Consider the following 23965-nt stretch of genomic DNA (forward strand, 5'->3'; position numbering starts at 1 on the left):
TATTAGGGTTTTTACATTATAACCTCACTAAATATTGCCATATTGCTTTTCACAGAGGTGAGTATCAAATTACCCTCATGAGCAGTATATAAGAGTTCCCATTTCCCTATATCTTTGCTAACACTTGGTGGTAACAGACTTATTGCCAGTGTCTTCGGTGTAGAATTGCATCTCAATGTTGTTTTGATTTGCAGTTCTCTGATAATTGGAGAGGTTGAATGTCTTCTCACATTTATTTCACATTTCATCATCTGTGAATAGCTGATTCATGTCCTTTGTCCATTTTTTTTCCTATTGATTTTTAGGAATTCTTGATACATCTGGTTACTAATCCTTTGTTAAATATATTGCAGGTTGTCTTCTTTTTATCATTTGTGTTTCAGTGTTTTGTATGGTATCTTTAAATTTTGTTTTAGTCAAGTTAATCAATTCTTTTGGATTTTTACTTACTGTTTCACATTTGAGAAATTCTTTCTTCCCCCAAACCATGAAGATATTCTGTCACATTTCCTCTTAAAAATTTTAAAGATCTGGTATGTATATATATATATATATTTTTTTTTAACTTATTTATTTGTTTTCGGTACGCGGGCCTCTCACTGTTGTGGCCCCTCCCGTTGCGGAGCACAGGCTCCGGACGCGCAGGCTCAGCGGCCATGGCTCACGGGCCCAGCCGCTCCGCGGCATGTGGGATCTTCCCGGACCGGGGCACGAACCCCCGTCCCCTGCATCGGCAGGCGGACTCTCAACCACTGCGCCACCAGGGAAGCCCTGTATATTCTTAAGTGGGTAGGGATCTAGTTTTGAGTCTTTTAGATGGTTGGCTCTTTTCCAACCCCAGTTTTTTAGTCCATTGTTTTTCTGTAGATTTGTTGTACCTTCTCCATCATGTTGCAAGTCTCCATTTATATTTGAGTCTGTTTCTAAGCTTTTTGTTAAATTTCATTCATCTGTTTTCTGTTTCTGAACTGGTACCACATTCTTATCAGTTATGGTAGTTTGTAGAATCTTTTGGATTATCTACATAGACACATAGGTAAACTAAAATAATGGTCCATTTGTTTCTCCCTTTCTACTCCTTAGACCTTTATTTCTTTTTTCTTGTTTTGCCAGGTTGGCTGGGACTTACAATATAACATCAACGGTAGAGGTTATTGTGGGCATTTAGACTTGTTTCCAGCTTTGATAGGAATGCTTCTACAGTTTCCTCATAGTATTTGCTGTAGGTTTTGGTATACTCTTTGTGTGTGGGATTTGCTGTAGTTACTGTTTACCAGAACAAGGAAATCCCTTTGTATTCCTAGTTGGCTAACAGTTTTTGTTTGTTATTATGAATAAGTGATGAATTTTATTGGAAAATTTTATGCATTCATCGAGACAAGTTCTCATTTAATTTTTTTTTTTTGCGGTACGCGGGCCTCTCACTGTTGTGGCCTCTCCCGTTAAGGAGCACAGGCTCCGGATGCGCATGCTCAGCGGCCATGGCTCACGGGCCCAGCTGCTCCGCGGCATGTGGAATCCTTCCGGACCAGGGCACGAACTCGCGTCCCCCGCATCGGCAGACGGACTGTCAACCACTGCGACACCAGGGAAGCCCTCCTTTAATTTTTTAACATGCGGAATTCCATGGATAGATTTGCTGACATTTAAAACCATCCTTATATTTCTGGAATTAATTCGGCTTGCTTTTCTGTTTTGGAAATACCATCGTATTTGATTTACTAATATTTAGGAATTGTGCATCTATATTCTTAACTGTGATTTATATCAGAGTTTTCTGTGTACAGTTCTTGCCTGATTTTGATATTGAGGTTTTACTCTTAAAGGGAGTTTAATTCTGGGGTCTGTACTGAATGTCCTGACTCTGGCGGGTCAGGACTGGGAAATTGCAGCTTACAGGTCCTGGGTAGTTTGTTGCACCCTATGCCTGTGCAGCTCAGTATCAGGTGAAGAGTCCGGGGCCCTCTGCAGATCTCTGGGCTATCTGTGTGTGCAGGTCTCTCCTCTCTAGGACTCTGCCCTGCAGATTCCAGCCACTCAGCCTCCATCACGCTGTGCGTGGGCTCCCTCCCTGCACGGTGATCTGCAGGTGGTTGGGGTGATCCTAGGGCTCCCCTCTTTATGCCCTTCTCTTAGGATTCACAGTCCTCTCTTGCCAGTTGTCTGGTATCTAACAACAGTTGTCTTATATCTTTCATCCAGTTTCCTAGTTGTTTATGGAAAAAAAGCCTTGTTTGGTAACAGTTATTCCATCATGGCCACCTGTTTCCATCATGGAAATCCGTTTCTTTAACATGAAAACAATCTTAAAAATGATTGTTCTGTGTTTGGAATGGGGGACGGGGTAGAGGGTTAATTCACTGTGCTTATCTCAAGGAGAAGTCATCTTACAGGATTATCTACTTAATGAATGGTGGGCTCCCCCCAACTTCTGGTTCCTTTTCACAAACTGAGTATCTCTCAGAAGCTTTTTTTCCTACTGCACCTGAATGTCTTAGGCTAATTCCCTTAATGCGCTTTTGTACTGGAGGTTTAGTACCTTGTAACGGCTATCAGCCCATTGTGATGTTCTTTTCTGTGAATCCACAAGCAGTTTGTTTCTGAGTGCCCCTACCCTTCTAAAAGTTCTTTTAGAACAGGTTGGATCTGGGCTTCTGAAACTGTTTAACAGCATACTGCTAAATGCCACTGCAGACCATGTACATGAGCAGAGTACAAATTAATTTAAATATTAATTTTGATCTAAAAACATCTTTGAAAGATTGGAGACTGTTTGAACAACTGGCAAACCAAATCCAGAGACGTAGTTGTTATTACGTAATGGATTAAGAGCCCACTTATTTTTTTTTTTAACATCTTTATTGGGGTATAATTGCTTTACAATGGTGTGGTAGTTTCTGCTTTATAACAAAGTGAATCAGTTATACATATACATATGTTCCCATATCTCTTCCCTCTTGCGTCTCCCTCCCTCCCACCCTCCCTATCCCACCCCTCCAGGCGGTCACAAAGCACCGAGCTGATATCCCTGTGCCATGCGGCTGCTTCCCACGAGCTATCTACCTTACGTTTGTTAGTGTGTATATGTCCATGACTCTCTCTCGCTTTGTCACAGCTTACCCTTCCCCCTCCCCATATCCTCAAGTCCGTTCTCCAGTAGGTCTGTGTCTTTATTCCTGTCTTACCCCTAGGTTCTTCATGACATTTTTTTTTCTTAAATTCCATATATATGAGTTAGCATACAGTATTTGGCTTTCTCTTTCTGACTTACTTCACTCTGTATGACAGACTCTAGGTCTATCCACCTCATTACAAATAGCTCAATTTCGTTTCTTTTTATGGCTGAGTAATATTCCATTGTATATATGGAATATCTTCTTTATCCATTCATCCGATGATGAAGAGCCCACTTATTATCTTCCCTTTATAGATGTCCTTAAATCCCAACATTCTTTTTTTTTTTTTTGCGGTACGTGGGCTTCCCACCGTTGCGGCCTCTCCCATTGCGGAGCACAGGCTCCGGACGCGCAGGCCCAGCGGCCATGGCCCACGGGGCCCAGCCGCTCCGCGGCACGTGAGACCCTCCCAGACCGGGGCACGAACCCACATCCCCTGCATCGGCAGGCAGACTCCCAACCACTGCGCCACCAGGGAAGCCCAATCCCAACATTCTTGGAAAGAAATGGCAGTACTTTGACATCAGTCAACCAAGATGAGGTTCAGGCTCCTGTCCTTGGGTACAAAAAGTTTTGCGTTAGCCAATTATAACTGACCTCACGGCTTATATTCTAGTTGGGAAATAAAAGAGCTTTGTTAATAGATGATTAATGTATGTGACAGTACATGTGAAATGTGAAGTGAATGATGAAAATGGCGCAGGAGATCGGGGTGGGCGTTTGGGAAGGACTTCACAGAGAAGGAGGAGCTTTCAGATGAGCAAGAGCTTGAGGGGCCGGCCTGTGTTTCAGGACAGGGCACCGGGTGTGCAGAGGCAAGAAGGGGTGAACTTTTGCAGGGATGGACCAGGGGGCACTGAGGGTGGAAAGGGGCGGTTGGGGTCCAGATGTAGAGGGTCTTGAATATATCTCAAGGGCAGCTAAAATGTTTTGCAAATTTTTAAACAGAGAAAAAAATTAAAAGAGCTGCACTTCGGGAAGATTAGTCTGCCAGCAAGTCTTGTAGGATTTTGTTCCCTCACCTACTGGCTCTCAAGTTTGGCTGCATATTGCAATCACCTAGAGAGTTAAAAAACTGAAAAACAAAACTAAAACTGATGTATGAGCCCCTTCCCCCAGATATTCCGATTCAATCAGCCTGGAGTTAGGCCTGGGTTTTGAGAGTTTTTAAAAGCTCCCCAGGTGATTCTAATGTGCTGCAAAGCCTGAGAACCACTGCCCAGACCACCGCTAAGATCTTTTTTCTAATTAAAAAAAAAAATTTTGTTTTTAGTAATTAATTAATTTGTTTTTTTGGCTTCGTTGGGTCTTCATTGCTGTGCACAGGCTTTCTCTAGTTGCGTCGAGCGGGGGCTACTCTTCTTTGCAGTGTGTGGGCTTCTCATTGCGGTGGCTTCTTTTGTTGTGGAGCACGGGCTCTAGGCGCGTGGGCTTCAGTAGTTGTGGCACATGGGCCCAGTAGTTGTGGTTCGTGGGCTTTAAGGTGCAGGCTCTGTAGTTGTGGCTCGTGGGCTCTAGAGCACAGGCTCAGTAGTTGTGGTACATGGGCTTTGTTGCTCCGCGGCATGTGGGATCTTTCGGGACCAGGGCTTGAACCCACGTCCCCTGCATTGGCAGGTGGATTCTTAACCACTGTGCCACCAGGGAAGTCCCACTGATAAGATCTTGATGTAGTGTTTACTCATTGTGTTCAACCACAGCTGGCCAGGCAAATGCAGAACCAACTGGTGGAGAACATTTTAAAGAACTTCTGTAAGAGTTAAAATATTCCACATGGTTCAGAACCTCAGTTAGAATAACAGTTTTCTCCAGAAACAGAGTCACAGAAAACTAGTGGTTACCAAAGGGGAGAGGGAAGGGGGGAGGGACAAATTAGGGGTATGGGTTTAACAGATATAAACTAGTATGTATGAAATAGATAAGCAACAAGGATACATTGTATAGCACAGGGAATTATAGCCCCTATCTTATAATACCTTTTCTTGGAGTAATCTGTAAATATACTAAACATCCATGCTGACACCCGAAACCAATGTAACACTGTAAGTCAACTATACTTCAATTAAAAAAAAGAATAACAGTTTTCTCACAAATGCCTACAAATTTTTACATTGGCCATGAAGTAGATGGTGACAAATGTATAAACTTTTGGAGGGGACCCATAATTATCTTGAGAATTTGGTCACATGGAAGAAACTTAATTTTTTGCATTAAAAACAGAAGGGCAACATAAGACAAACACATCTGTCACGGCAAGAATTCAGTAACATAAAAGCCACTGTAGTGTGAAAATACCAAACTTGCAGTGATAAAAATGCAAGTTCTCAAAAAACTGGTGGAAGGCTGCCAATTTCCAAATCCTGTGTCAGTGGTTCTCAAACTTGAGTGAGAATCAGACTCACCTGGAGGGCGGTCAGATTGCTGGGCTCCAGTTTGGGATTTAGCAGGCCAGGGGCAGCCCGAGAATGTGCATTTCTAAAGTGCTTCCAGGTGATACTGCTGCTGGTCCAAGCACCACAGTTTGAGAAGTTGACACGTGGGAACCGCTATTGCACAAGGTCCAAATATCACACGAAAAAGGGCTTGACAAAATGTGGTTGCAGAACGTGAGTTTTGCTTTTCGTGTCAGGGGAGGGGCTTGTCTTGGCAATTAGGGAATCTGTCCCTGCCCCCAGTTTAAGCCAGCCCCTCCTGTCTGCGTGCTCCAGGAGGCTGCTGTTGGAGCCCAATGGGGAAGGTGGAAGAGGAAATTGTCTAATCATTCTCCTTGTCTTTTCAGACTTAGTGTGAAAGGGTGTTATTGTATATAGTCGTACTGTTATGTTCTTTTCTGTGTGAGTTTAAAGTTATTTTTTTCCTTAATTATTCTTTCCCCACTCCCCTCACCCTACGACGTGCAAAATTTGAAGAGTTAAAAGAAAATCGCTACCCTGTTATCCTTCTAACCCATCCACGTCCTCCTCAAGATAGGCCCTTGTTGCATATTCTCGGTGGTTTGGGGAAGATTTCCGTGCTTGGCTTCCATCTAGGTACCAGCTTTTGTGAGCCGCTCGGTGCCGCCTTCCTGGTAGATTTGTAGACATTTGCAGTACACCTTGGGAGGGAGGAGAAGTGGAAATCATTCTCAGATGTTAAACTGAAACATGTTTCTAATTGAAAGCATGAAGAGAATGTATACATGAAAGTGCCTGGGGGGGTGGTGATCTCTGGCAGAGTCTCAGCTTTGAAAGCCCCATCCAGTCCTCGCTTGTGGCCACTTCTGTTCTCTCTGGGTGGAACCCATTTCCATTCCTGTGACATTCCATAAATAACCGTGGCCGAGTAGGGACCTAATGTTCATCACTCGGCCAGGAAAACGCTGATAAATTAGAATCGTGAACTTTAGCATTGCATAGTTTTTGACTTTGAATTCTAGAAGCCTAATATGGAAAGAGCCCTCAGGGACCATTTTAGAACAAGCAGCTACTGCCCTCCCCCCTGCCCCTGGACTTGTACAGGTGCAGAGGCCAAGCTTAAGTAACTTACCCCAAGGTCACCTCAGGAGCTGGCTGCATTTTTCTTTCCTTTTATTTTTTTTCTCCCAAGAATCCTTCCAAATTTTTAGAAAATTTGTCAGCCTAGTATTCTGACACTTGACAGCCGTTTGTTATCATTATTTGCTGTAATTAATAGGAATTGTAGGGAGATAGGAAAAGTATCTTCTCTTGTTTATAGAAAATCAGTAGGTTTCAGGGCTTTTAGGTCTTGGTCATTTGGTTCCTCCATAACTGAGCCTCCTCTGGTTCATATTCCTCATCTGTTTTGTGATTGTTTGTAGACTGAACCCTGTGCTGAATTTTATGGGAGATTTAGTACTGGGATCTGCCTCAGGACAAAGAGTTTAAGTCAAAGTTAGACTGATAGCAAAAGGTTCATTTAAATAAATTAATTTGGACAAATAAAGAAAGGAATCATGTCCATAGGCCTATGATGTTCATAAAATTTAAGTCAGTAACATCTGAACTCCCAGGGGACCTTGCCTATGATAAAATCCACTCACCCTACCCGTGACCCATAGCCCTGCTAACTTTAAAACTGCTTGGCCACAAGTCTGGTGATTCAAAGTACATGCATCCTAGGTAATAGGAGATAAAGAGGTTGTTTCTTTTTGGTTGCCTTTTGTTATAAGATTAGGGATGTACTTGCTTAGAAAAAGAAAAAAATCTATGCATATATATATATACGTATATATATGTGTGTGTGTGTATATATATGTGTGTGTGTGTGTGTGTATATATATATATATATATATATATAAAGGCTGACTCAACATTTCTGCCCTTGGATTTTCTCTTTAAAAAAAAAAAAAAGAAGGTAGGTTGGACTAGATTTCTGAAACAGTCACTCCAAGCTCTGATAGCTTATGCAAGATGAAGGCTGTAACACTTTTGGGGGTTTGGGTTTGGAATTGGGCTTTTGTTTTTTGCCAAATGTTGTTTGGATACCTAAAATTTAAACTTAAGCCACAGAACACAACTTAAAAAGAAGGGCAGAATACTTTCTTTTATTTCCCTGTATTTCTGATGCATTTCTGAGTGGCAGCCATAGTAAAGCGGTTAAGAGTGATGACTTTGGAGCCAGTTCACTAGAATTCAAATCCCAGCTCTTCTATTTACTAATGATTGTGTGACCTTTGGCAAATTATATAACCCCAGTGCCTCTTTCTTCATCAGTAAAATGAGCAAAATAAAATATCTACTTAAAACAGTTGCTGGGGGGTTAAATTTGTCGATATCTATTAGAATAATGCCTGGCACATAGGAAGCCGTTAATAAATATTATCTATTATCGTCATCATCATCAACATCATCATCATTTTGTTTTATTGAGGGATAGCCTGATGCTACTGGTAAGCCTGTGGAAGAATTAGTAAAGTCTACAATGCTTTTCTTCAAAGTGTGTCTTCTATTTCTTTCTGCAGCAAGCTGTGTTCCTCCATGTCAGAATGGAGGGATGTGTCTCCGGCCTCAACTCTGTGTGTGTAAACCAGGGACCAAGGGCAAAGCCTGTGAGACAACAGCTGCCCAGGACACCTCGTCACCAGTGTTTGGAGGGCAGAGTCCTGTGGCTGCTTCCTCCTGGGTCCCTCCTGAGCAAGCAGCAAAGCACACTTCATCTAAGAAGGCAGACACTCTACCAAGAGTCAGTCCTGTGGCCCAGATGACCTTGACCCTCAAGCCGAAGCCTTCAGTGGGACTCTCCCAGCAGATACATTCTCAGTGAGTGTTTTGAACTTGCCTCCAGCTCAGGAGCATCTTAAGTGCATTGCTTTAAATCACTCTTCTTTTCCTGCACAATTTGCAGAAATCACTTGGATAGTAATGTCCTTCTTTCCTTTTCTTCTTTCCTTCCTTTTCTTAAGGTTTTACATGTTATGTTTACACATCAAGTGTCTTAAAAATACTTGATATGTGTGTTTAGCCTCTGCAGGGAAGATTTACCATAAGCATTAAGCAAAGCAGTAGTGAGGATTAAGGGGATCAAGGTTGGAAGGGAATAATAAAGGTAGTTGTTTGGTTATGGTGGAGTTGTGAGTTAAACAATTCTCTTTTTTCGAGGTGGGGGGTGCTTTAGAGTTTTTGAAGTCATAATTGAAAAGGAGAAAGAGTGAGTGTGATTTTTAAAGGTACATGGAAAAGGTAGGAACTCATCTTTCCACAGAGAAGGTATTCAAGTGAAAGTGAGTCCTGGGAAAGAGAATTTCTCCACCTTGGTAGCAGGTTAAGTGTATCTTCTATTAAACACCATGTTTTCCTCCCAGTTGGCCATGCAGGTCCATTTTTGGTGAATGAGCTTGTGTTTTATTTATGGGAGCATGGTTTTTTTTCTTAGCGTTAGGAAGTAAGTGCTATTCTGAACGAAATGAGAACTCTGTAAGGACAGGGTCCTTACACAAATTGTTTCGTTTTAATTAGCTACTCTACATGGATAACAAGATGCAGAATTACTGCAGCTATCACTTGTCATTTGTCTAGGAATGTAAAATACAGGAAGTTCTCAACTTAAAAATGACCCAGCAGTTCATTTGTAAGTCACTTGCTTGGAATTTTGAATGCTTTCCCCACCAAGCCCCCGGGATAGCTTCCACCTGGTGATTAGTATCCCGTCAGCCCACAGAAGTTATTTAATCTGTTACTACAGATGAAATTATCCCAATTTATACTTCCCCTTTGAGTAGGCCACCTACTGTCCCTGATGAGTGGGGTCCTGATAACTTTTTCCTTTCTCTTGTTCCCTCCTCAGTCCTCTTCTTTCCTTTTTTCATTTTTTCCCTCTCATTTCTTCTTGCCTCATTCTTCAATTCTACCATGATAAAGAGATTTGGGAGGCTGTGCTGGAATCTAAGTACTTTGCTACCATTTCAACTGGAAAACACATCCTGCAGCCCTCAAGAAGAAGGAATTGTGGTTATAGCCAGTACTTAGTAACTGCTTACTGCATGCTGGGTACTGTTTCACATGCTTTGTATGATTGTTCATTTATAACTCACAGTGATACCCCATCAGGTAGGTGCCATGATAAACCCCATTTTACAGATGAGGAAACTGAGGTGCAGAGTGCTTAAGTAATGTATTCAGGGTCCACAGTTAATAAGTGAATAATAAGTGTTAGGATTTAAATAGAGGCAGAATAAGGAGAACACATATTAGGCTTTAAATGGAGGCAGCCAGGCTCCAGCATCCATGCCCTGAAGTGTAAAGGGTGGCAGACTTTCTCTGTAAAGGGCCAGATAGTAACTATTTGTAGCTTTGTGGGACATATGGTTTCTGTTGCAGCTTCTCAATTCTGCCCTCCTTAGCACAAAAGCAGCCATAGATAATGCTTAAGTGAATGAGTGTGAGTGCTCTAATAAAACTTTATTGATGGATGTTGAAATTTGAGTTTCATATAAATTTCATGGCACGCAATATTATTCTTTTGATTTTTTTTCTCAACCATTTAAAAATGTAAAAATCATGCTTAGCTTATGGGCCATACAGAAACAGCCTGTGTGGGCCAGCTTTGGCCCCTGAAGCGTAGTTTGCTGACCCCTTCTCTAAAGGATAGTAGTGTTTTTTTGTGTCAGAACATGTGTCTTTGAAATAATATAAAGCATTGATTATATCATAGCTAGACATTTCTCTTCCTGCACTGTTCTGGATCTTAAAAACAGAACAATTCTGTGTTGAGCTATGCCTTGGCAATCAAGAGTCAGATTACCGTGCATTGCGTTATTTTTTTTCTAGCATTATTACTTACATAAGCTGTGAAGTCATTTACAAGCGACATTATTTATCCTGAATATCACCATCCCCTGTTAGAATTTGACCCTCTATGATGTATATATATGGATTGTTAGTGAGAACCATATGTCAGATGTCAGATAAAGGAACAACCTTTTCCCCCCTCCCCCTTTTTTCTTTTTTTGGTAGCAGCAGTGTAATTTAGACAAGAATGTTGTGAGTCAAGGGGGAGGCTAAGGTTTCAGCTCCAACTTGGCTTTGGGAAAATAAAAGTCATTAGATAATTTGCTTCAGAGACCTCATCTGCTGAATGAAAATGGTTTTTACGATCGCATTGTTATAGGCATGTGTTTATGGACGTGCCTACTGCGTGCTTTGGGGTGAGGAGAAGAGATGGCCCAAGATGCTAACAATTCTGATGTTTTCCTCATAAACTTTTGTCAGTTGCCCTGTCATCTGGGTACTGCAGGGAGTATTAAGATGTACAAGATCCAGTTCTGCTCTTAAGGAGATTTTGAAACGATAGATGAGCTATCACTTGAGAGGGGTACAAAGGAAGGGGTACAGTTGGCCCACTGATGAATTTAGGTAATGACACGATCACCTGAAATTTAGACTGTCAAGGAGGCACATATGATAGGACCATTTTGACTCCTTTTGAGAAATGTAACAGTTCTTAAGTTACCTATTTTGTAATATTGCCTACTTTAGGGTGTTTCAGGTTTGGTTTGGTTTTTGTTTAGTGAAGGAGGAAATTAAGCCTTCTTAAAATGCTTGTAGACATAAAGGCACCTAAAATATCAAAATGTGTAGTTAGTGTTGCATCCGTTGTGTGGCATATGAAATGCTGCAGTCTTGATCATTTATTCAGGTTTTTATTGAGCACATGCTACGTACCGTGCGTTGTTCTAGGGGCTCAGGATGTAGCACTGAAAACTAAACATAATGTCTGCCTTTCTGGAGCCTACAGTCTGGAAGGGGGGAGACGATTGATGAGTGGTGTAATTAAAACATATGTTAGATTGCGGTAAGTGCTGTGGAGAAAATAAAACTGCAGTAATGGACAGGGAGTGCAGGGTGGGTGTGGGATGGGAAGGAGTGAGGGCCCTGGTGGTTTTAAATAGGCTTTCAGGGAAGGTTCTGCTGAGAAGGTGACATTTAAGCAAAGGCCCGGAGGAGGTGAGGGTGTGAATCATGGAGAAGTGTGGGGCTAGGGCAGAGGCCCCAGCGGGAGCCTGCCTGGGCTGTTTGAGGAATAGCGACTTTAGTAAAACTGTAATGTTAAAACTACACATCTTAGGCAGGTGGGGGTTGGACGAATTGGTTTTACTTTGGCCAAATTGGTTTTAGACAGCTTGGCTTAGAACCAGATACAAAGTTCTCTAGAAAAATCAAAGGAGGGAGCAATTGTTGATAGATTTTGGAGCATTGGGGATGTGGAGGACTAGGGACGGCTCTGGAGAGTGTTATCTCTGAGCTTGAAAAGATGGTTAAACTTGACCACAAAGAACTGGAGAAGAGCATTTCTAGGAAAAGCAATGATGTGACACTAGAAAGACTGCTTTGTTATCTACTGATGTGTAATAGGTCCCCACAAACTTGGCAGCCTAAAACAATAAAAATTTATTGTCTGACAGTCTCTGTGGGTCAGGAATCCAGGAGGTGCTTAGCTGGAAGCTCTGGCTCAGAGTCTCTCATGAGGTTGCAGTCAGCAGGGGTGGCTCGACTGGAGCCAGAGAACCTACTGCCAAGGTGACTCACTGCCATGACTATTGGCAGAAGGCTTCACTTCCTTCCCCCACGGACCTCTCTGCAGAGCTGCCTGAGCATCCTTACGACATGGCTGCTGGCTTCTCCCTGAGCAGGTGATCCTCAAGCCACAGGGCCTTCTGAGTCTTGAAAATGACACACCTTTACCTCTGCCTTATTCTACTCATTAGAAGTGAGTCACTAAGTTGAGTCCACTCTCAGAGGGACTGTAGTTAATAAGCTGCATTGTTTGAAGAGAGAAATATCAAAGAATTTGTGAACATATTTGAAAATGACCACATTTAGATATGATTTGAATGGAACTTGATATAAATGAAGACTAGTGGTAATGAAAGTTTTTAAAGGTTGGTTAAAAACCAAGTTAAAGACTAAGATTTCAACAAGACAACTCCAAAAAGACCCAACAAGACAAAATAGAAAAAGTAACGAAGGGGGAACCTATAGCTTAAAAGAGGTTTAAACCACAATGTTCATTACAGTTCTATTTACAATAGCCAGGACATGGAAGCAACCTAAGTGTCCATCGACAGATGAATGGATAAAGAAGATGTGGCACATAGATACAATGGATTATTACTCAGCCATAAAAAGAAACGAAATTGAGTTATTTGTAGTGAGGTGGTTGGACTTAGGGTCTGTCATACAGAGTGAAGTAAGTCAGGAAGAGAAAAACAAATACCGTATGCTAACACATATATATGGAATCTTAAAAAAAAAAAAGGTCATGAAGAACCTAGGGGCAGGACGGGAATAAAGACGCAGACCTACTAGAGAATGGACCTGAGGACACGGGGAGGGGGAAGGGTAAGCTGGGACAAAGTGAGAGAGTGGCATGGACATATATACACTACCAAATGTAAAACCAATAGCTAGTGGGAAGCAGCCGCATAGCAGAGGGAGAACAGCTCGGTGCTTTGTGACCACCTAGAGGGGTGGGATAGGGAGGGTGGGAGGGAGATGCAAGAGGGAGGGGATATGTGGATATATGTGTTTGTATAGCTGATTCACTATGTTATAAAGCAGAAACTAACACACCATTGTAAAGCAATTATACTCCAATAAAGGTGTTAAAAAAAAGAGGTTTAGGAAACATATTAACCAATCACAATATTTAAATTATGTTTCTCCTGATGCAAGCACACTGTAAATAAAAGAAAAAAGATAATGATGATAGGAGAACCATGAGAATGCTGACATTGATTTGGAAATTTGATGATATAAAAGAATGATTGTTGATTTTGGGGGGCTGTGCTGATGACCTTGTAGTTATGTAAGGAAGGGGAATAATATTAAAGTATTTACAGATGACATTGTATGATGTCTGAGCTTTGATTGCAGTTATCCAGTGGGTTGAGGTATGGCGGTAACAAGATTGGCCATGAGGGGCTAATTATTGAAGCTGGATGATAGGCACACAGTTCTTACACAATTCTCTCTACCTTTATGTATTTTTGAAATTTTCTGTAATGAAGAGTAACAAAAAAGAGAAAGTTTCAAGGAGGAAGGCTGCTACGATTTTTCTTCTGCCTTGGGAGATTAATCTGGCTGCAGCATCTAAAATGGATTAGAACTAGTGGTAATTGGAGGGTGGCTCTGTAACGGGGGTAGTGGTGCTGGTCACCTAGAGGAAGGACATGAACTCGGGAGGTGTTGTTAATGAAAGATCTTGGCGCCTACTCAAATGTGGGAGGCAAAGAAAAAGAGAATCAGATACTACCCAGGCATGGGACTGTGGGCGAAAGGGAGGGCGTGGAGGTCTTTCTGTCCTACTGTCTTCCAATCTTTCTTGGTAATATCATGGATCTCCACGGTCTTTGATGGTGGTTGATACTTGGTGAATGCATGATTTCTGACAGAGCTTTATAGATGAATAGCCAAGATCATCCTCTGTTCCCCAGCAGGGACTAAAAGCAAGTGGGTATCAGTGGTACATGCCTGGCCACTTGGTCAGGTACTGGTTTGGAAGGACCTTGGTCAGGGCATTCTGGCAGTAGTCATTGCTGTAGTTGGTACTTCCATTCATGCTTTCCGTGGAAGTTTATTATTATGGCGTTCCTTTTTCCAGTTTTCCGGGCCACATCATGGATCCTCCATGAGCTAAAGAAAAGACCAAATGATGCCTCATCTTCCTGTATACAAATTTTGGTCGTCACTTTTCTCATTCTTTGAACTTCTATGTCCCTTGATAATACTGCATTCCTTAGAAAGTTCCTATTAACACTTCAGGTTACTTTCATAATTGCATCCTGTAGATGTTGTTCATGTATAGCTGTCCACGTATTCAGCGAAGAATTGCCGCTGTTAGGTCACAGGTGCACCCCCAGTGTCTGTCTTTAGTCCTATATGTAAAAAGATGTTAATGCTTATATGTTGTGGCCAGGAACTCCACAGAGGAGCAAAAATCAAAACTGTTCAGTTTTCCAGAGCTTTTTCATCACCTGTCAGTATCATTTTTCACATGTATGTTGAAGTTTCCCACAAGAATTTGTTTTCAGTCCTCAGCGCTGCTCAGTGAGGCTGTTTCAACTTGTGTGAAATGTCTGTCTTTATCCTTGTTAATCATGATGGATGTTACAGGCACTGACCATGGGCCCATGAGGCAGAGGTCGTAAGGGACATTCTTCAGCTGCTGATGTCTTCTGCTTGTTTAGAGAATGTAGGTGCCAATGACCACTGCTTTGCCAAATGGGGAGCTGTTATCTGTACTGTGTAAGGAGGAGGCACTTTTGCAGGACACAATGTGCCCAGTCACCGCTCTTTGAGCTTGAGAAGGAAGTCTGGTTTCACTCAGGATGTGGATGTCAAATCTATCTCAAGAGCTCACATGTATCCAGTCTTTTTTCTTCCCTGGTGATGGCTATTTTCATCATTTTATGTTTCAAAGGATGGTGGTTAGTTTCTCTGGAAAAAATAGTTTTTTCCTGTCTCAAACCAGTGGAGGGGGCCTATACTTACCTAATGTCATTGATGTCTTTTCTGTCATCGTCTCCTCAGGGATGGGGTAAAGAGAAAAGAAGCAAGTTAGAAAATGGTCTCTTTTAAGACAGGCATAGTTCAGATATGTTCTCTGTTTATCAAGTGAGCTTATACTACGCCAGGTATTTTCTGACTATAGGGGAGGGCCCCTTAAAATCCACATTGCGATAATGGGTTCCACTTTCAAAGGTCTCGAGAAATGCATATTTCACATTTCCCACGGGTCGGTTGATAGGAGGCAGTGGCGAGTGATGTCTGTGCCAGGGAGAAGAAGGTGCCACACTGTCCTTTATCGCTTTCCAGTTCTTAGCTTCCTGTCCCTGTGGTTGTTTGAACCTTAGAAAAGCTATATGCTATGATATGTACAAGGATGGGAGACTTCGTGGAATGTTCCTTGAAGTATTCTGCTCTCCAGATTAACAGCAACAACAGCAAATATAAGCTCATTCGCTTTACTTGGACTCTCTCACACTACTCCTAAAGGAAAAAAAAAACTCGTTATAAAACTACACCAACAGGTGCAATTTTAGGGAGACGTTTCAAGCTTCTTGTGCACTAATAGCTGAGGTTGCGACCTTGTCTGAATTTATTGAAGTAGCCAAGGAAATGGTCAGTACGTGAATAGACGGTTTCCCCAGATGATCTCTCAGACTGTGGGGGGCCCTTGCTTAGTGTTGACCCCCCACTCTGCTGGCCCTCCCCCATGTTTTTCTTCTGTGCTTCCTATACTTAACCATTGTCATCATGCTTACTGCACAAGCATCTGTTTTCTCTACCTAGGTACACAGAAGGGCTACAATAAACGTTTAATACATTTTTGTTGAGTTTTTCCTGGAGAAAAAAGTATGAATGCCTAAGTCCCTGTCCAAGGATTGTCTCCTGAATACTGATAGTGCAGGAGGGACCTTATTCTCTTGGAATAATACCATTTGCCTTCGTAAAGCCCTGTACATTCGCACGATACTCTGCCTTCCTTGTCGTATTTGCCCAACAGGTCTGTAAGATGAAGGTTTTGAGCCTTACTTTATGATGTGGGGGAAAAAAAAGGGCAAAGTGGTAGAAAGTTGAAGAAAAGGAACTCAACTCATGACACTTTATGGATGCTATGGGAACTAAAAATGTGAACCGATGACTGATTTTATCGTTTTATGTGCATGCTTTTTAAACTTTTTTTTTTAGAAATAGACTTTAATTCAATTTGTTATTAGTCTAACTTTCTAAAAAGCCAATTTATTTATTTATTTTTTGGTCGCACACCGCACGGCATGGGGGATCTTAGTTCCCCGACCAGGGATTGAACCCACACCCGCTGCATTGGAAGCACAGAGTTTTAACCACGGGACCACCAGGGAAGTCCCCTAAACTTTTTTTAAAAGTAGGAGTTAAATTGAAATTATATACAGAAGAGTAGAGAAATCAAAAGTGCACACGCCTGGCGATTATCGCACACACGTGGAACTGCCATCCACGTCAACGAGTAGAACGTTGCCAGCACCACAAAACCCCCTTTTTCCTAGATTTGCCCTTTATCTTTTCCCTAAAGGGAGCCACCATCTTGACTTCTAACACCAGAGCTCAGTTCTGTCTGTCTTGAACTCTATAGAAATGAATCATACGGCGTGTATATTTTCACTCACCATCACGTCTGAGATTCATCGACGTAATTATGTGTGGCTGCAGTTCACATTTACATTCCAGAGATGATGCCATCGTATGAGTATACTGCGACTTATCATTTGTTCTGCTCTTGATGGATGTTTGGAATTTTTCCAGTTGTTGGCTCTTATGAAGAATGCCGTGTGCATAGGTATATGTGCAAATTCCAGAAAAAGACCTTTGTGAATCTAAGTCACCAGAAAAACAAGCCCAACTAGTTACAACAATGTCAGGGTTTGAGAAGGACTTCACAATCCGTTGTGTGAAGTTTGATCATGTTGGTATCTGTTGGCTCTTTGAGAGAAACAGGCACATGAGAGAAGGGATGGGGTGACAGAGTGTCTGAGGAGCTGGGAGCAAGGAACTTTTTCCTCCTGAGCAGGACTTGTCAGGAAGAGTGGACTGTGGAGTTGGGGTGGAGAGACAGGGGAAGAGTCGGGGAGGTCACTTTGTACTCCATGCTGTCTGCATCTTACTGGGTCCCACAAGGAAGTCTTGGCCAAGAGTGGTTTTGAGATCCAACCAGTATCTGACTGGGTTTAAGTTCTGGACAAAGGTATATAAGGAATTATGTGGAAACTCAAAGGCTGTGATTGAAAAGGGTAAGTGCTGGGAGAGTTTGCTCTCCAATTTAATTGCAAGAAATCAGGATGGTGTTTGGTGCAGTATAGTAATAATAATAGTTAATATTTACTGAGTGTTTATTCTGCGCCAGGCACAGTTTTAATTACTTCTTGAGTATTATCTCATTTAACGCTCTCAAAGGAATGTGAGATAGATATTTATCATTATTGTTATTATCATCCCCATTTCATATGATGAAGCAATTCAGGTGCACAGGGTTAGATAATTTGCCCAAGGGCTTCCCTGGTGGCGCAGTGGTTGAGAGTCCGCCTGCCAATGCAGGGGACACGGGTTCGTGCCCCGGTCCGGGAAGATCCCACATGCTGCGGAGCGGCTAGGCCCGTGAGCCATGGCCGCTGAGCCTGTGTGTCCGGAGCCTGTGCTCTGCAACGGGAGAGGCCACAGCAGTGAGAGGCCCGCGTACCGCAAAAAAAAAAAAAAAAATTGCCCAAATGCACTCAGCTAATAAGTGTAGGGTCAAGATTCAAATTTAGGCAGCCTGTGAAGTTAACCTCTGTATACTGCCTCTTGCTTTGATGGCATTCTCATTAGTTTCCTATCACTGCTGTAACAAACGACTACAAATTTAGTGACTTCAAACAGTGCACGTTTGTTCTCATAATTCTGGGGTCCGAAGCCTGAAATGGGTCTCACTGGGCTAAAATGATGATGTTGGCAGGGCTGCCTTCCTTCTGAAGGCTCAAGGGGAGAGCCTGTTTCCTTGCCCTTTCCAGCTTCTAGAGGTTGCCTGCATTCTGTGTCTCGTGGCCCCTTCTCCATTGTCAAAGCTGATAATCTCGGGCTGAGTCTGTCTCACTGCCAGTCTCTGGTTCTTTCTTCTGCGTCCCTCTTCTACTTTTAAGGACACTTGTACTGACGTTGGACCCACTTGAGTAGTCCAAGGTAATTTCTCCATTGCAAGGTAAGCTGATTAGCAGCTTTAATTGCATCTGCAACTTTAATTTCCTTTTGCTCCATAACCTAGCATAGTCAGAGCTTCTGGGGAGTAGGATGTGGACATCTTTGGGGGGGCTGTTATTCTGGCTACCACAGACTTTTACCAGGGACCCGGTCCTGTCCTGGCGGTCTTCTCTGCTACTCACGGTTGAGCTTTAATCAGAAGGGAGGGTATTGATAAGTAGTCGGCACAGTCCCCTTCAGTGAAGAGCAGACACAGCCCTTATGACTCTTACAGTTGTTAGGTTTAAACACTTCACGTAGATTTAAGGTCTAAAAATGGCTCCCAGTGTTCTCTGAAATCTTGGGACCAGGACACTCAGGCACTTGTGGTGAATGGAAGGGGGGAAACCAAGAGATCAATAGGCCAGACATGGCCAGGCACCAGGAGGCTGGCTCTCCTCATGCCCTTCGCCTCATGGAACTAGGGGTTGAAAAGTCAACACCACTTTTGACATATAATGGCCCCACCCACTAGACAAAGTGGCCTGTGGACTCTGATTGCAACTCTCTTGGGAGGTGGGGCAGTGAGGAAGGGGGGTGGACAGGCGTGGGGAGGAGTGGGGAGAGGGCTAGGAGTATCCCTCCCTTCAACAGTTAGACTGGGGCCGTCGAGTCTGATAAAGTATTTCCCATGTGATTATTCTTATAGGATGAAATAAATCTGTGCACTGAAAGTTGAATTAATTAGTTGTCAGAGCACTTGCTGTGAACGGACCATAGGACTGGGATTGAAACACACACGAAGCCACTGATAAGCAATTGGAGCAGAGCACAGTCTGGCTGCCACGTGGAGTCCATGAGCTTTAGCCTGGCCTGCATGGTTGATGCCAAGCACGAGAATGGTTTTTAGGGCCTGACTGTGGGTGTTATGCAGATGAAAGTAAAGATTCCTCTTTACCTTTGGATATGTTTGGCATTCCATAGATACTGCCTGTGGATCCTTCCAAGGTGCCTCTGGGGTTGCACTAAATCCTCTCTCCTTGTTTTCCTTGGCTTAGGTATTTGTTTATGTTTGAGAGAAGTGAAGACTAAATTAGAAGACTAAATTTTTATAGCAGTTCTCTGCCCTGGAGTTGCCTGGGATTAGGATAAAGAACCTATAAGACGTGAGTGCTGTGTGAGGGAGGTGACAAGTACACCTCACATAATACAAAATAGGCACCAATAGGAAATAAAAATTTGAGTTAAATAACGTGTGTGGTAAATATGCCTACAGTTAGTATATCTTCACTGAGGTTTTCAAGGTTGAGTATAGTTTTTACCTATTTATCTGTTAATCATACTAGAGATGACCTAGCAGAAATAGCTGATCCTGGGGGTCCAGAGACAAGAACTTTTAAGTGGAAAGAAGGTCTACTTAAACACTGTGGAGAAGAGAAAGCCTCAATTTGCTAATCCAGGAAAAAATATCTGTCATTTTTCAGGACTGCAGTTTTTGAACAAGATGTTCTCGCGTTTATGCAGGATAGCAGGAGGAACCAGCAAGACTGGGTGAAATTAAATTGGATTGGAGATTGTTCCTGTACCCATTAGAGTTTGGGGGGCTTTTCCATGAGTGGAGCAGAAAGGGTCTGACTGTCCCCTGTATGCCAGGTGCTGGGGACTTTATGAAGTTTAGTTCAAACTAGAGGGATCTTTTCAAAATGTGAGTCTTGTCCTGCTCTGCATAAGTGCCTTACTGGCTTCTCAGTGCATCCTAGGGGATGGGACTCCATGGTCTCCCCTTGCCCAGCCTGTCACCATGTCACAGGCAGCTCCTTGAGTCTGCCCAGCTCCTTCCTGACACATTTTCTCTGTCTGCAGCTACATGTGCCATACATGTTCGTCTTCCCTGTTAACACCTGCTTGTTCCACTGGTCTCCGTTTCCTAGGGAAAGCATTCCCTGCCACCCCCCTTACTCCCTGAAAGATGCTTTCCTAGCACCATATCTCCTCACCTCCTCCCTTCATAGCATTCATTTCAATTTCTGTGATTTACTGTACCAAGCACAGTGCTTACTTGATGAACGGAAAAACGTAGGTGATGATATGACTGCTCTGAATCGGAAAGTCTGATCACACAGGAATGCGGATATTAACCCATCTTCTAAGCTGCCTCCATTTCCCCAAAGTAATCAGAAGAGACAAGTTCAATAAATCACTGATCAGAGTAGGCACAAGTTCACTCAGTCATCTCGCTCACTATGACAGGACAGTAGTTCAGCCCTGCATCCATCCCATTCTTCTGTGGTACCTCTAGGTGATGATGGGACTCGCTTTCTGTATGTCTGAATGTTATAGGAACTTGAATTGATTAGATTCCACTTAGTTCTCTGGATATTATCTTCTTGACGTTGCAGTGCCAAATCTCCTTGCTCCTTACACTTCCTAGAATGCCTGTCATAGACACAAGGCACATTAACAAACAAGAAAGTGACAGCAGAGCCCAGGCAGCCAGTCTCTTGGGAAAATTACTGAAGCTGACACTATAAAGCCAGTTTATGAGCTTGAATTTCCTAATACTCATGAGTATTTAATTAAATATTAGTTGATTTGAACCTTGACACAAGATTGGCTCAAGTCTCATAGAAAGCAAACAAGGACATTCAGACAGACTTCAGTTATTTTTCGCTTAGAGTTCATATGATTCCAGAGTGCTGTGATTCATGGAGTTATAGCTGTTAACCAAAACACAGAAGAAATATTTTATCAATATCTTTGAATAGAATTCGTCTTGTGTACTTGTCTCTTTTGAAAGTTATTTGAGCATAGCAGAAAATAGAACAAGAATGTATTAGATACAGATCTTTTTTTCATCATCCAGAATTTTCAGCCACCACAGATCATAAAGTTTTATTGCTTAAAGGGGCAAATACCTTACCCAGAGTCACACGGGAAGGTAGCAGCAGAGCTGTGACTTGAACCTGACCTCTGAGTCCATGTTCTTAGTCCTTGCTATCTTTTATATGCCATGGTCTGATTCTTTTACCATAATAATAAAAAAATTGCACAGTAATTTTGAAGCCCAAAATATAAATTGAAAGGGTGGAGGGAAAACAAAAAAAAAGAAAAGAAAAAAAAATTGGGCTTCCCTGGTGGCGCAGTGGTTGAGAGTCTGCCTGCCGATGTAGGGGACACGGGTTCATGCCCCGGTCCGGGAAGATCCCACATGCCGCGGAGCGGCTGGGCCCGTGAACCATGGCCGCTGAGCCTGCGCGTCCGGAGCCTGTGCTCCGCAACGGGAGCGGCCACAACAGTGAGAGGCCCGCGTACTGCAAAAAAAAAAAAAAAAAAAAAAAAAGAAAGGGTGGAGGAGTGAAAAATTTTAGTCATTGCATGAATTCTCAAGTAAACCACTCTTGTTTGACAAAAAGTTGTTTATTTTCAAAACAATCAAGATTCATTTAGTCAAAATGTATTCTGTTTCATGAAGAAAATGTGACAGTTCATTATAGTAAGTTACCAATGTAGAAGCTGTCCTAAATCTTTAAAAATTAGTTAGTATCTCTGCCACAGATACAGAAATTATGTTTTAAAATTCTCATTTTAGGGCTTTATTGACACGGGTATCACTTTTATTGCTTTAAAGCGCCGCCTTTTTTTTTTTTTTTTGCCTGATGTTGGTGTTTTGCCAAGTCCCAGTATTTGGAGATTTGATGGACAGAACCTAAAGTGAGACATCATTCTTTCTTAATTTGTTCAAAGCCTCTTTATGCAGCAGCTAATCCTTCCTAATTATATTTCTAGGAAGGATGTTCTTAACTCAAACAGGAAGATGACATGGACATTTTGAGGAGATTAGGACGTGCTTTACTTTGAGAAAAGAAATTTGAAAGGAAGCACTCTCTTTTCCATTTCTCATTCCCTGGGCATAAATAACCCTTTTCCTCCTTGACCCTTTGTGGAACTCTTTCTTTCTCTTTCTGTTTCTCTTCCATTCCTGTGGCTCCTCCTGGTTTAAGTAAGCTATTTGAAGGAATAAAAAAAAAAAAATTCTTAAGAAACTCATTTCCAGGTATGAGGCAAGCATTTCACAACTTAATTGGCTTAATGTCTTGAAAGGGGACCTGGGAATCTAAATAGTAGGAAAATTTAGTGTGCGTATATTAGAAATATTTTACTCAAGGTTGAAACACTTTGCAATCTCCTTGATTAATTTCTTTGCTGCAATATTGTTTTGTATTAATTTAATGTAGTGATTTTTATGTGGAAGTAAATATGTTAGTGACATGTTTATTAGATTGCTTCAGATCCTTAATGTTTTGAACAGAGTAAGTGTGGTCACTGTCAAATAAGACTTTGATAAATTATAGTCTGTAAAGTCTTAGAGGTTTTGAATATTCCTATGAAGTATGATATTATCACATGCTCACGGAATAATTTCAATTTGTTCTTGGTTTTTTTAAATTGAGGTAGAACATTTTCCACGTTCATTAGCCCTCTGTATTTTTATGTGGATAATCTATTTACATTCTTTGCCTCATTTAAATTACATGTAATTTATATTACATGTTCTTATAATTATTTATTTTTTAATTTGTAAGAGCTCTTTTCATATTAAAGATCTCTTTGTTAAACATTTCAAGAACTCTCAGAGGGGGAAGCCCTTGTATGCAAAGAATGTTATTAGTATTTATTGAATCTTTTTATATCCCCATTTGGAAGAAACTTCTTAAATTGGATTTCTGAAAAATCCCACTTGCACATGAGGACAAGAATACAATCTATGACTCATTGGGTAATTTATTTCGTAATTCTTCTCTCCTATAAGAGGCTTGTGGATTGACACAGGCAGACATCTTTAGGTTCTCCTGAACCGTCTACAACTTTCCAAGCCTAAATAGTTCTCAGGCATTTTGAACTGGTTGCCTTAACCCAGGCTCACCTTAATGAAGTTAGAAGCTCTGTTCTCCTCACCTCCACAATCCAAAATTTTAATTTACTATAGTTGATCCATTTAGTCTGTAGACAAATGTTTATTGAGTGCCAGCCACGTGCCAGGTAATGTTCTAGGCACTCCAGTTGGAGGGATCAGGCTAAAATGCCTGATAAATAGTTAATAATATAGGATAATACCCAGCTGACTGGTAAATTATAAATTCAAGCGAAGAATCAGGAAAGGGGCCATCAGTGGGGACAGGAGTAAGGGAAAACATACTAGAATCTGGAGGACTTAGAAAAGTGAAGGAGAAGCTGGCCTTTAAGTAAAGGCAGTAACAAGATAGAAGATATGGTGGAAATGAGTCTCCTGTTTCCATAGGACAAGTGGGAGATTAATCTCATGAGGGGGCATTGAAGAAGAGTAGGAAATGAGATGGGTTGGGTAGATTCAGATTATGGAAAGCCCTGACAATCGGGGAGAGGATCTTTGAGAGTTGAGAAATGAGAGATATCACTAAAGAAACATAAGACTCACCTGTGCGAAGCCAGGTCAGGTAGCGTGCTGTGAACATGTGAGGGGAGGCCCAGGGGTTGATGGGCAGATTAGAGAAAGCGATGCCTGAAGGAGCCGGCTTTGCAGGCTACCTACCCCTCATAGTAACTTCCTGAGAGCAAATCTGA

The 23965-nt window shown here is 42.0% G+C and overlaps 1 protein-coding gene across 4 annotated transcripts in view; it reads left to right on the forward strand.

Annotated features, from left to right (window-relative positions):
- LTBP1 (latent transforming growth factor beta binding protein 1) overlaps positions 1-23965 on the forward strand; it is a gene marked incomplete at its 5' end in the record, with an annotated part of 426899 nt that overhangs the window by 47125 nt on the left and 355809 nt on the right. For all 4 annotated transcript variants that reach the window (XM_082672355.1, XM_082672356.1, XM_082672357.1 and 1 more), the window contains one exon: positions 8137-8434. In XM_082672355.1, coding sequence (XP_082528481.1) covers positions 8137-8434 — 298 coding nt within the window. The remainder of the gene's footprint in view (positions 1-8136; positions 8435-23965) is intronic.

Source organism: Grampus griseus (assembly GCF_964374135.1).
Source record: "Grampus griseus genome assembly, chromosome: 15".
Taxonomy (NCBI): Eukaryota; Metazoa; Chordata; class Mammalia; order Artiodactyla; family Delphinidae; genus Grampus; species Grampus griseus.